General features: G+C 39.5%; 1 protein-coding gene across 1 annotated transcript; it reads right to left on the bottom strand.

Annotated features, from left to right (window-relative positions):
- Positions 1-411: 411 nt before the first annotated feature.
- On the bottom strand, positions 412-7599 carry LOC104623525 (putative deoxyribose-phosphate aldolase; the record flags this gene model as incomplete). Its single annotated transcript, XM_010290642.1, is given in 5 exon segments — positions 412-546; positions 1926-2021; positions 3746-3893; positions 7371-7520; positions 7522-7599. Coding segments are annotated over 5 exon segments (607 nt in total), but the record flags the coding sequence as incomplete, so codon positions are not given.
- Between the last annotated feature and the right edge of the window lie 6016 nt (positions 7600-13615).

Genomic DNA, 13615 nt, shown 5'->3' with positions numbered 1-13615 from the left:
AAACTTACTGAGGGAGCACTCAATCTCCTCAACCAGATCATCAATGAAGTTATTGAATAAAACTGGCCCCAAAACTGAGCCCTGGGGAACACCACTTGTGACTGGCCACCAACTGGATTTAACTCTGTTCACCACAATGCTCTGGGCTCGGCTGTCCAGGCAGTTTTTTACCCACTGAAGGGTACACCTGTGTAAGCCATGAGCTGCCAGCTTCTCTAGGAGGATGTTGTGGGAATAATTAAATAGTTAAATAGTTTTTATTTAGTTCAGTGCCCCAGATTATCAGTTTACTTTTAGGGAAGGGACGAAATTCTTCACAGACTGATGTGGAGACTTGGAGAAGAGAAAAAGACAGAGCATACATATGCATATACAGAGGTTTAGTTTCCTTGCCACAGTGTGAGTACTTACCTTCCCACTGGCCAGTCAGCACCAGACTCCTGCTAATGACAATGTCAATCTCTCTGGCACCATATTCCACAGCTAGCTTTATTTCGGCCAGTTTGGTTTCTAGAGGAGTTTGTCCAGAAGGAAACCCAGCAGCCACTAGCAAGAAGGGGAATGCAGGTAGAGGGAAAAAGATGTTTTATAAATTGACCATAAAATTGCATAGACCTCTAATACACCCAAGAGTTTGAAAGTTATTATTTTTTTATCCCTACCATGATGCAAAAAAATCTTAAGGTAACCCATCCTACCCTGTCTTCATCCACAAGAAACATTAGATCTTCCCTCAAGAACCAATGTCCACCAAGATACTAAGTGCATCTTGTGAAAAGGTGTCTTTCACATGACTTAAATTTTTCCAAAGGAGCCTACATAAGAAAGCACAATATCTATTGCTTCCACCACAATTGGGCAAAGAAGGAGTGAACTCATATATGAAGCAATAAACACATTTTTAATACTCCCCAGTTCTTTTAAGTAGTGTTTCAAGTGAAATCCTAGTAATATGTTTAACAGCTAAATCACAATATAGTAGAAATTGCTTTCAATGAGGTCTACTTAAGATTACATTTATGATGTTTAAGTACAAAGCCCAAAGATAATTTTTGAAATGGAAAAAATAATGTCTTTGTCAGAGATCCTTTTTCTCTCTGACATATAAATGCATTTATTATGTATTTTTTCCCCTACACAACAATGAAACAACAACAACAAAAAACAACAGAAAAATTGATCTTAGCATTAAACACCAGATCTAACTTCAAAGTTAGCCCCTGCTTTGAGCAGGAGGATGGACCAGATGACATCCAGAGCTCCCTTCCAACCTGCATAATTCTTTGATTCTCTCTGTTGCTTATTGTAGATTCAAGACTTGTCTCTCATGTGTGGTGACTGGAGAAGAGCTGGCACTATTAGACTTGTAAGTACAAGTCCTGAACCTGCAGGCTGCTCAGCAGGCAATAACCCTTCCCTCTGCACACAGCTTCATTGAATTCAGCTTGTAGAATTATACATAAAAGCCAAAGAACTGATAGGGAAAAAAAAATTGTATTAGAACTCCTAAAGCTAATATTGTAGTATTATTATCATTATAATTATTATTATTATTATTGTTGTTGCTGCTGCTGCTTTATTATTATTATCACTATCATCATCATCATCTACTTAGTGTCTAGTGTCTACTGATACTTTGTCCAGCACACTATCTAAATTTCTTCTATGCGGGTGAGGAAAACACTGATACATCTTAAGGGCTTCTTTGAGATTCCAGTAAAACAGACTTGGCATTCCTTATAAACTTGAATTTGAAAGAAAACAAAAGATTATATCAGAAGGAAATCCTCCCCTCCATTCCCTTCCTTTCACCTGCTACCTTTTCACCTTACTCTCTGAAATAAAAGCAATTCCAAACTTCTATATTTTTCTACATATTTCACAGCATCAAAATGTTTAATTAAATATTTTTGAATAAAGGTTACCTGAAGCTACTGGTATGTTACAACCAGCAGCCTTTAGGGCATTAACAGCATCGGTGACTCTTGCAGGATATACACAAACCGCTCCGACAGTAATACCTGCAAAAGCCACAGTTCACTTTTCCATATGTAGATTCCATATATAGATTTCCACCTTCTCGAGTGCAATCCGTATTATGAGCATGTGTGCATTTTCTCACCTCCCACTTCTGCATTCTCACAAAGATCTTAAGCACCTACACTAGCAATGTCTGTTATATTGCTCAAACGGTTCAGGTAATTCTCCATACTGTTACCTCCCTCATGTTCCTTCACCTGAACCTGGGAGCAAGTTTGCATTAGCAGGAGCTAAAATGCCAAGATTTTTATTGACAGATTCACTGTTTAATGCCAACACGTACAGTTAAGACATGCTTAGTCAGCAAATTACTGCAAGACAAACCGCACTGCCAAGCTCTCTCCTTACTTGTTGAGCCAGACTGAGGCCAGCAGCAACTGAGCAGTCTTTATGTTAATGCAGTCCTACTGCATTTCTAGTTAAAAATGCTATCCTCTCAAAGTCTCAGATAAATTACCACACATTCAATACTTTAACTGTCTGAAGAGTCCATAAATCTAAGTTTTAAAAAGATGACTAATTTTTGATATTTTATGTGTATGGCATAAAACCAGAGGCCTGATTCCCCTTTGGTTCTACATCATATGACTTCAATTAGTGGACCAATGCCCGTGTAAACCTGAAATATTTCAATAGTAAAAGCATGCCCCAAACGTCACTGGGATTTTCTTTTTATTAGGTCATCATAAGGCCAACATGACAGAACAAAAGTCAAATGGTATTCACTGACACATCAGTGATGTCATCTGGAAAAATTCAGAAACACTGCTCAGATATAAAGAGGTTTTATTGATAGTTATATTGACAGTCTCAATTTGCTCTAAAGTTTTATTGTGTTCAGTCTTGCGTGTAACATTGGGACTTCAGACGGAGCCTGCTTGAGTAACGTCAATGAATGTATTACCACTAGTTCTTAAGGGCTGCCTTCCACCTCTTCAACTCTGTTGACTTAGCTGGGAATGCTGTGTGTGTGCGTGTGTGTGTATACGTCACATGTACCTAGCTGCATATACTCACTAGAGGACTGATTCCTTAAAGTAGACTGGCCTGCAAAAAGATTTCCTGTCTTCCTGACTTCCATTTCCTATCTTAACTACTGAAACAAGCAGGTAACACATGTTTTCTGAAGGAAAAATAACATGCTTAGGACTGTGGAATGCATCTTTTCTGACAGGCAAAGTGGCAGGTGCGGCAGTTATATACAGAAACAGCAGCTAAGCATGAAATCCAAAGGAGTCACATGAACACTCCCCCCCTCTCCAATTTACTAAAGACATCAGCAGATTAACAGAATACTCAATTAGTTTCACCTTAGTGCACTGTTATTAAAAGACATATACTGATGTCACACACTTGTGGCTTCCACATCAAATTTGCTCACCAGGTATCATAACTTACAGTGTCGCCCTGAGACCGTGGTTCACTTTAATTGCCAAACTGAGAATGGATTTTTTTCTCCCTGTGTTCTGATATTAACTCAAAGGAATAGATATTTTGCAGATAGAACTTAAGATAGTTGCTTTGAATACCACCATATAGGACCTAGCTTGTTCTCTCACAACTATTAGTTCTGCAGCGCTGCCTACCATAGCTGCTTCCATTATAGAAAGAAGAGGCAATTTTTACACCTTTCTGAAAATTGAAAAAATAATGAGGAAATGTAGACATTTGCTCTATAAAATATGCACAACAAAAACTATCATACCTTTATCATGCATGTCCAAGGCTTTCAGCAGATCCTCTCTGATGGGATGCTTTGCTTTAAAACACAGTCTGTGAACATTTGAAGGAGTATCATCACCTGAAAGAGTGGTAAGGTCTATGCAGGTGACAGCTTTCAGCAGCCAAGCAGCCTACAAAGGGAGTGAACCAAGGAATATAGTATTTCAGTTTACATTTCCAAAGCCAAAATGAGTTAGAAGATGCAGGAATCAGAAGCCTGGCTCTTACTCTAAGAATGAGGAAATGTATGGGATGTAACATAGAGGACATGCAAAGAGTGGTTTATGACAGACAGGGCTGGCAGATATTTGTTCATGTCTTGAGCAGTATATAATGGTACAGAAAAGATTGCAATCGAAAGTCCGCCCTCTCAGAATCAAAGGATCAAATTCCAATTTTTGGCACAAAAACTAACTACCAAATGGGACTCTGAAAGAATCGGACATTTTTACCTGGACAAAAAGCATCTTGTTTCAAATTTAATTCTGTAAGACAAAGATAAAAACATCACCTATGTGAGGCACCTCGCTGTTATAATATGCTCCATTCTGTAGAGTATGTCTGTATGTTTAAGGCTTGTATGCACGAGAAATTATACGCATGCTTCAAGAGGAGCTTGCGGTTGCCAGTAACCAGATGAGTCTACACATCAGCAATTTGCACACTTGCACATTTGCATGCTCCTCCTGCTGTGAGAGTGAAAGGTGGAATCAGTGGGGGGCAAGAACCCAGACTTCTTAAAACTTAGGGTCTAGACTCCAGATGTTTCCACTTTCTTTTGTGTGAATCGGGAATAAAAAACATCTGTAATTATTTGGTGCAAAAAACAAAAGCAAGAGCTAAGTGACAAGGCTGAAGCATTCTTTAGATGAAAATGCTACAGAATTTTAAGACTTATGAATCGGAGAATGGAACAGAAGCACAACTAAAGATTTTTTTAGCTTTTTTGTTGAGCAAAAATTGAGCTTAAGACATTATTTTGAAATATTTGTTGAAAGTCTTCCAGCAAATTCTCATTTACAGAGATGGCTTCACTAAAAGATGACATCTCTTAGTGGGCACTTGTTCAACAAGGGGAGAGTTTGCAATGGCAACATCCATGTGAGACCATAAAGTTCCCCTCTGACTGCTCTGTGACACTATTTGTCACTATAGGCAGTAAAACTTGTTGTTTCTGCATGGAGGTATTACTTTGCAAATCTTAAGTGGCTTGGCCAGCCTACAAACCTTTCACACTTCGCTGATGGGAGTCTCCTTTCTGAACTTGCAGTAAATGTTACACTGAAAGCTGCTTTGGGGTGACTAAACAGAGTAATGAACTGTTACTGGCCTCTGTTAGTCTAAGCTTGGCTGCTTGTTTCTAATTGATTTCTACTTTCACCCTATGATACTTCAGAAGGGCTCTTCACTTTAAGTGGGTTTAAGTTTCTTTTACTCGGAGCTTTTTATCCTTCGTTCAAGTGAATTTTTGTCTCATCTCTTACGACATGAATCATAAAGTCATCAAGACAGATGTAGTCAGGGAGTTCCAAGAACTGGTATGAACATTTTTTTAAAAGGATTTTTCGAATGTGTATTTTAGGAAACGGGCTTCAAAATTTGAATCTGTGGTGCTACATTCAAACATGTAAAGATTCAAAATCATCTCTGTGAAATAAACAGCACATGACTATCCCACAATGACAGTGTTCAAATCCAGGAGAGATGCTTCTGGCACTCTTCAAAGTAAAACCTCACTCAAGTAACTCAGTACAGCGTTATTATACACAAGACTGGAGAAGTGCTGATAAAAATTAAACATTCGTCCTACAGCCACATTGAAGGAATGACACTAAATCCCTTTCTTCCCAAAGATTCTTTGTAATCAAAGCCTGTGACTCCTTTACTCCTTTGTTTTTTATATAGTAACTTCTGTCAAATCAGAAGACTTACTTTTTACATTACTGCACCTGCAGTATAGCCAAGGTGACGGAATACCCTCTGGGTTTTCTCACCAACACTACTTCCCAACCCAGAGCCACTGGACTGCTAAACTTGGTATCAAGTGACTTTTTATGCGTAAGAAAGTCCTGATAAATGCTGAGCTGGTGTCTAACTTTCCTCAGATTATGCCCATTTTTTATTTAATCATAACATTCAAAGCACAAACTTTCAGGTTCACATAGCAGGCAGGAAGTTGGTTTCTATCACCTTCCAGTAGGATCTTACACAGCTACATCAAATTATCCCCAAACTGTCATCTGCAAGATCTGTGCTCATCGTGAACGCAGCTTCAGCCACCCCAGAATGGCTGCCTGACATGCTAAGCTCAGGGTGCCAGCTATTTTTAACACTTTTTTTTAAGAATTAAGTATAATTGATTCTTGCTTTGTTCTGCTATGTTGCACTGTTAAGATTGAGCCTTCATTGTCTCCTTCCTCCCGCTTCCAGGTTTTCAGTTATTGTTACAAGTAAATTTCTTTAGCGTGCAGAGGGGAGGAATTGCACACATTGGCTTGCAGAACAGCCATTTGGTGAGCGAAGAATCGATTTGTCCTTTGGACACCAGTTACAACCCCACGGCTGAGGGCTCACGAGGAGCTCCTGGTCTGCTCCACGGCATTTCTCAGACCTTGCCCTTGGCTGAATGTCGGCAAAGCGCTTGCGGCACCCTGCCGCCAGCTCTGCCCGCCGTTCCCCTCTCAGCGCTTCCCATCCTGCCGCCGCGGCGGCAGAAGGCAGCACGTGGCCGTGCCTCACCTGCCCGGCTTTGCAGAACGTATTGGCTTACGCTGCTGACCTGATGGCTTTGCGTTACGACTCTCGCCTGCAAACTGGAGAAGCCAAAGCGTACACCGGGCCGGTATCTGCCAGTTCTGCCAGGCGGGCAATAACAGCAGAGGTTGAGGGTAACTGCTAAGACACTCTAAACATGTGTGTTCAATGAACACAAGTCAGCCTTGAAGGAAAGTTCATTTGTGCCACTGGCTTTAGCAGTGGCTTACGTGAACCTGTTTTATACCAAGATGGGCAATAACCAATCATTCACCTTACCTCAGGAGTTGAGAAATCAGTCCCCTTAACATTAGTGGGCTTGCTCTTTTTTTTTTAATTATTTTTTTTATTTTTCCTTTCTGCCTTCCAGTCCCACAACCAGTCAGGATTTCTGAATTTTAGGTAAGAACTAGTTAAGCAAAGAAATCACACATGTTGGGGATGTTTAAGTAAAGAAAAATTATCCACGTAGGTCAAACTTGACAGGGACCATGATCATATCTTACAGCTTTAAAATTAAAAAATAAGAAGGCAGCGCGCAGAGAAGTCTGTCTGGGAAACAGAATAAATGTGGTGGGATAGTAATATACAATTTAATCCACTCATGAATAAAGATGACTTAAATTCATTTGCGGTTTTGCCACTCATGAGTTATAAGGTTTTTAACTTGTTTGGATAAATGCGTCACCTTATTCCATCCCATCATCATCAAATACAAATTATTAAAATAAGACACAGACAAGCACATCTTTTAAGTTTACATGCATCTTGAAAAAAATTCAATATTGCAGCCTGGAGAGGGAGAGTGACTGCTTTAAAAATACAGGAACAGAATGCATAAAAAGAGCACTTACTTGCCAATTACCTTTCACAGTTTTCCATTTTTTAATTTGTTCTGCATGCCTCACAACTGCGGGTCGATTCACATGCACTTTTGAGATCCAGCCAAGCTCTGGGGTGGGGAAAAAAAGAAGAAATAAAGTCTCATCTATTTCAGTGTTCTTTTAATATATGGTGTGGGACTTCAGAAGAAAGTTGTAGCTTCGTTTGGGACCTCTGAAGAGCATCTTGTGCTTTTATGTCCTTTTAACAGCTTGCGTGTTTATCACCAGTACAAATTTTCGTAATAGCATGAACTTCTGTTAAGGTATTACCTATGAACTGGATGTTTCACACAGCATGCTTTGTTTGCCATTACAACTGAATTAACTTACTGCTGATGAGAGACACTATGTTGCCAGTCCTGGAGTATGAAGTTTATTATACATGTAGCATATTAAAAAAAAACCCAAAACACAAACCAGCCTTCTGCCGTTGCTTGCTGATTTACTTCTTGATTCCAGAATACGGTAACATTTATTCAGTCTTTTGCTTGTCTGCTGGCACCCAGGATACAACAGGATTGTTCCTGTGCGTGAACCTTTGTTTACAGGAACCAAATCCCACACAGCCACCAAAACCTCCGGACAGACCCTTGCATAACAAAGCATTTGAGTTGTTATTGTCTAGAGGTAATTTTACTGATTTTGGTGCTAGGGCTTGACTAACTGCAAGTTTCCAAAAGCACTGAATTCCTGGGCAACATATCTGCCTGGAAGCTGCAGAGATACATGCCTGCCTGAGAAGTGCTCACCTTGCCAAGCTCCCTGGAGGACTCAGGGCAACATCATCGACGTGTGAACTCCTCCAGATGCCTGCTGCAGACAGCCTGGCTCACAATTTCAATGAGTTTCAGTATCCACAAACAACAACCAGACCCAAAGAAAAGCAGATACACAACATTTACTAAAATAATGTAACTGTCTAAAAATGGAAGCACCAAAAATTGGACAGTTTTATGAAGGGTAACTGACTGATAAAGGAGAACTGAGGATTCAGGCCCTTGAATCTTGAAATTTCTGCCTAGCATGATAAACCAGAAGTGTAATTTTGAATGTTAATAAACACAAATTGCTTAGAGAAGTACACAGGAAAAAGAAATCAGAACATCTTTAAAATCTCCATATCCCAAAACATAAGTAACTCTTCTAAATACTAACCATATAAGCAATCCATGCAAATACACTGAAGACAACATCAGCAATCATTAACTACCAATAATCATCAAATCAACATCTTCAATCATCAAGTATCATTATCAGTTAAGGTCAGTAAATGGACACAGGCTCAGATACTATGAGATAATAATTCTGGGTGACTTAATTTATTAAGAGCATCTCTTCTCTACAAGTCTTCTTCACTACTGTATTAAACTTGCATTTCCCCCGAGCACATTCATTAAAAAAGGTTTAAAATTTAAAAAAAAAAGCCAATAACCAAAATCACTGATTTTGTACAGAAATCTTATCCTCAACTTTTTTCTTCCTACTTTTTAGATTTAATAGCAAAAAAACCCTGCAGAACTAACATATTAGCTAACGCATGTGTAAATACCAGCTTGTTTCCCTAATTAGACTTACAAAAAGCTCTGGAGAAACCAATTTAGGGTAAAGATGACTCAGTGGAAATGCAGGACAAAGGCATGAAACACAGCTACACAGAATCTTGTTCTGAGCACAGTAAGCCACCTTGCTACCACTTTCCTATACCACATACAAGTAATTAAATGAGCAGTACCTGCAAGGTCAAAATGTTGGCCAAAAGCAACAAAACTTAAACCAAAGAAGGAGTTTCAAAGGAATCCTAAGCAATTTAAGGATTTCTTTAAGACTTTAGCATCAGTCTCCCTGTATGGCGAAAAAGAAAAGGAGGAGCTTGCAAAGTTGCAAGCCAGCTGAACAACAAACCCTCGTTACTTCTCTCCACTTCCAAAGCCACAGGCTTATTCATTCTGCCTCAAAAGCAAGAAGCTCAACTGACATCTAGAAAGCAGGTGAGAAAAGTTACTGCTACAAAACCCACGGCAAGAATGTTCTTTCTTTTTGAATATCAATAAATGTAAACCATATAAGCACAGAAATATAAGCTAGTGAAACCTCTACATCCTCTGCAGTTGCTTTAAAGATGAGGCTCCTATGTGATCAGCAGAGAGCATACATCACTTCCCATGGGGCCATTATAGGCAATATTTGACAAAGTCCAAGGGGGAGGAAAATACAAACATAAATAAATAAATAAATAAATAAGTGAAACACAAACTCCATGTTGTAATTCTCCTACTATATGCCAAGCGCTCAGGTGGAATCATTTAATCGTAATCTAATTTATCAAGATAACTTTTGAACCCTACTGCGTGCACGTGACCTTTCAGCCCCTTTAGAGAACGTGATAAAATCAAAGCAAACAGTTTACATGAAGTACTCCACTCTCTCTAATATGGATCCAGAAGCGTCAGTTACTCTACCCTAACCTACTTTTTCTACATTATGGAAAACAACCAAGAAATCCAACTAACTAACTAATTTATAAAAACTATCGCCTTCTATAGAAAATTTAGGAAGACTGTAGAGACAGCATCCAGTTTGTCAAACATGGAAAATTTTCATCTTCTTGGCTCTTGGTGCATAAACTTGAATTTAAGTGGAAGAACCAAAATTCCTCCCATGAGTAGGTTAACCCTTCGTTACTTATTACTTGGAGCAGATTCAGCCTGACTCATCTTGTGCTGGACTTATGTAGAAACATACTGTTACTGTATCTGCCCCTGCCTGACTTTTGAGCATAGCTACTCAGAAGGTCTGATTAATCTCTGCAGGAAACAGAGCACTGCTTAAAAGAAATAGTCAAGTCTAATACCCTTTGTGGGGGAAGTGAAAAAAAGCTACTACTTCTGCTAACTCATCTTTGCCCAAAGTCACCTGTGAAAGTTACCATATTATCCGCAATACCCGATTGCATGTTCTTAGTTCTTTGCAAAAAGGATGAAATTCATTGGCTTAAGCCCTTTTCAGTATGTAACACATTTTACCTTCTGTTTTAAATACCTCAAGACTAGTCATGAAGATAGCTGACACATGGCAACTCAGTAAGGCGCAATATCTAACTTTTGTGCCTGAGACACAAGTTGACTTAAAAGACCATAGAATTTGGATCTCCAAGTATATTTTTGAATGTGGGATGCTGAACCACTGTGCACAGCAAAGGCAGAAAACTTTAAAATAAATTAAAAATAATTAAAAAGAAATCAGAACTCCATCCTGTCTGTACAACTTAATGTGAGACATTATGCAGCTTACTAAAGGAAATAAAATGGTGTAATAAAAAAAATGCATGGCAAGGAAGGACAAAGGTTCTGGTGATACGCAGCAGCAGATGGAGACTTCTATCTAACACAGACCTTTTATTCAAGCCCACTTCTCCATTAATTAAAGCAGTGGGCAATTGAAAACAAGTATGTCTCAGCATAATTGTCTCTAAATAGACTTCCAAAGTTTGCCATGTGAGTTCTCACCAAATCTTTAAATGTAAGTGTCTCTATTCAGAAAAATCACTCACAATTCCAGCTTTTTTTTTTTATTAAAAAGCAGAATAAAACCATTATTTGAAATAGAACTGAGTGCCTTTGGATTCTCCCCCTCCCCCACGCTTTATGATTTAGTATCTGGCTAAGTAAAACTATATTTAATTAGGCTCATTAACCTTGCAGTGTGAACACGTCTTTTTTTTTTTTTTAAATAAGTCATCTGCTAGTCATCTGCACAGTCATGTGGCTTCAGGGATAAAAGTAATTAAAGCAGTTACACTATAGCTAATTAGCCAATATTCTGTAATCACTCTTCAAGTTTACTCTTTCCTCTGAAGACATTTGAAAAAATCATATTCAAAATCTTAACAGGAAATTTATCTCCTCTTTTTGAAGAACATAAATCCAAAAATACCAAGCATTTCCTCAGAAAACAATAAATAAACCTACTTCATTAGTATAATTACATAAATATCAAAGATACCTAACACATTCCTCATAAAACAGACTACACTTTTCAGAAGATTTAAAAAAATGTGTAGATGGCATCCCTTCAGATGGTGAAACAGAAAGCTCAAGATATGCCTGAGGCTGTGGTTTCACAAGCATTTTAAGGCAGCACTGTCCCCAAAAGAAGCTGCCCCCCCAACTGGTTATTTCCTCCTCTGTGCCAGAAACAGCATGTGTGCTCCTGTTCTTACCATGAAGACATGATAAAGTGGATAAGGGAAGTGATGAAAGCTGTTATTTCTGGAGAAGCGAGTGAAACTGTGTCCTGTACCTTTAGTGGAGAAATGAGGTATTCAGCTGGACACAGGCTGACCCCAGCTGGCCACGCACAGCCAAGCAAAGTCACTGAAGACAGAGAACAGGCTTCTGGATCACGTCTCTTTACAGTTATCATACCATGTAAGCTGTTTAGAGGTTTGGGGGTTATTCAGTTTCTTTGAGACAGAAGCTGTAGTTATTTTCCCATAGTGACTCTTGCTATATTTTATTTTCAGAGGACTTCTCCTTATATGAGAGAAGTTCAGTGTCCAAGTCATCAGCGTTCAGATACTCAAAGCAGGACACCAAAGCATGAGCCCTGAAGTAGAAACCAGCTCTACTGTCTTGTGACATTAGTGAAATCACCCAACGTTGACCATGGATCTCATGAAATGGATTATGGTATCCTCCCGAGCACTTTGAAGATCACTGACAAGTCTTTCCTCAGAAAGCTACAGAACAATGGGAGCTTGGTTTCCTGCAGGTCCAAGTCCTCTGCTGCTCCCTCGGGCTCCAGAGACCTCTCCTCAGCCCAGTAACCCAGCTGTCCAGTTATGGTCCTTACAACCATGGAGCAAAACAGGATGTTGTTACTTGCATTAAGCCACCAAAAAAGATGTAATAAAAAGTCATGTAATTGGTGAGCTGTGCCTGCCTTTCCCCCACCAGAGGGACTAATTTGGTCACCCCACCCAGTGACTTACTTATTTCTGAGACATCTACCTGTCCTTCAAATTTGATTAAAATTATCCAGCAGAGCCACAAGGTATTAGAAGGAACAGTGAAGAAACAGAGACACAGTACAGGCTAAAAGCAGCTATTAACATATTAGAACAGAATTACGCTGTCTTGAAAAGGGATGCAACACTTCATTATCTAAATGCCACTTACCAACAGGCTAGCTCTCACATGTAAATGGCTCAGAAATACCAACTATAATTAAAAATACCAATTGAAGTATAATGAATGTATTTCTGGCCCTTCAACTAGAAGGGCTGAGCAACACAGATAGATTTTTTTTTTTTAGAATCCAAGAACATAATTTGCAAAACAACTGTCACTAATTATTCATTAGTCGATAGGACAAAGGGTACAGTTTTAAACTAAAGGAGGGTAAATTTAGACTAGATATAAGGAAGAATTTTTTTTACAGTGAGGGTGGTAAAACCCTGGCACAGGTTGCCCAGAGAGGTGGTAGATGCCTCATCTCTGGAAACATTCAAGGTCAGGTTGGACGGGGCTCTGAGCAACCTGATTTAGTTGAAGATGTCCCTGATCACTGCAGGGGGATTGGAGTAGATGGCCTTGAAAGGTCCCTTCCAACCCAAACTATTCTATGATTCTATGATTCATCACTCAGAATACATACATATATATATATACATACATGGACAAACATACAAAAAACATATAGTCATAGAATAATTTGGGTTGGAAGGACTCTGAAGGTCTTTTGTCCAAACTCCTGCACAAAGTAGGGTCAGCTCTGAGCTCAAACCAGGCTGCTGAGGGCTTGAGAGGTCCCAAGGATGGAGACTGCACAGCCTCTGTGGGCAACCTGTCCCACCACCTGACTGTCCTGGAGGAAGACATTTTTACTTACATCCAGTATGAACTTCTTTGTCTCAAGACCGGCCTGTTGTCTTCTTTATCCCATCGTGCAATGCTATGAAAAGCCTGGCTCTGCTTTCTTGATACAAACCCCATAGGAATGAGCAGGCTGCTGTTAGAACCCTCAAAGCCATCACTTCCCCAGGCTGAACCAGCCCAGCTCCCTCAGTGTCTCCTCACAGGGCAAGTACTCCAGCCCATCACCATCTTGGTGGTCCTCTGCTGCGTTTGTGACAGTTCATCAACCTCTTCTATTGGGGGGCAAAAAAACTGGACACAGTCTTCTGGACATGGTCTAACAAATGCTGATCCCTCTCT

Source organism: Phaethon lepturus, unplaced genomic scaffold, assembly GCF_000687285.1.
Source record: "Phaethon lepturus isolate BGI_N335 unplaced genomic scaffold, ASM68728v1 scaffold48927, whole genome shotgun sequence".
NCBI lineage: Eukaryota > Metazoa > Chordata > Aves > Phaethontiformes > Phaethontidae > Phaethon > Phaethon lepturus.
Note: the sequence above shows the minus strand (reverse complement) of the source record. Positions and strands in the feature narration are given on the sequence as shown.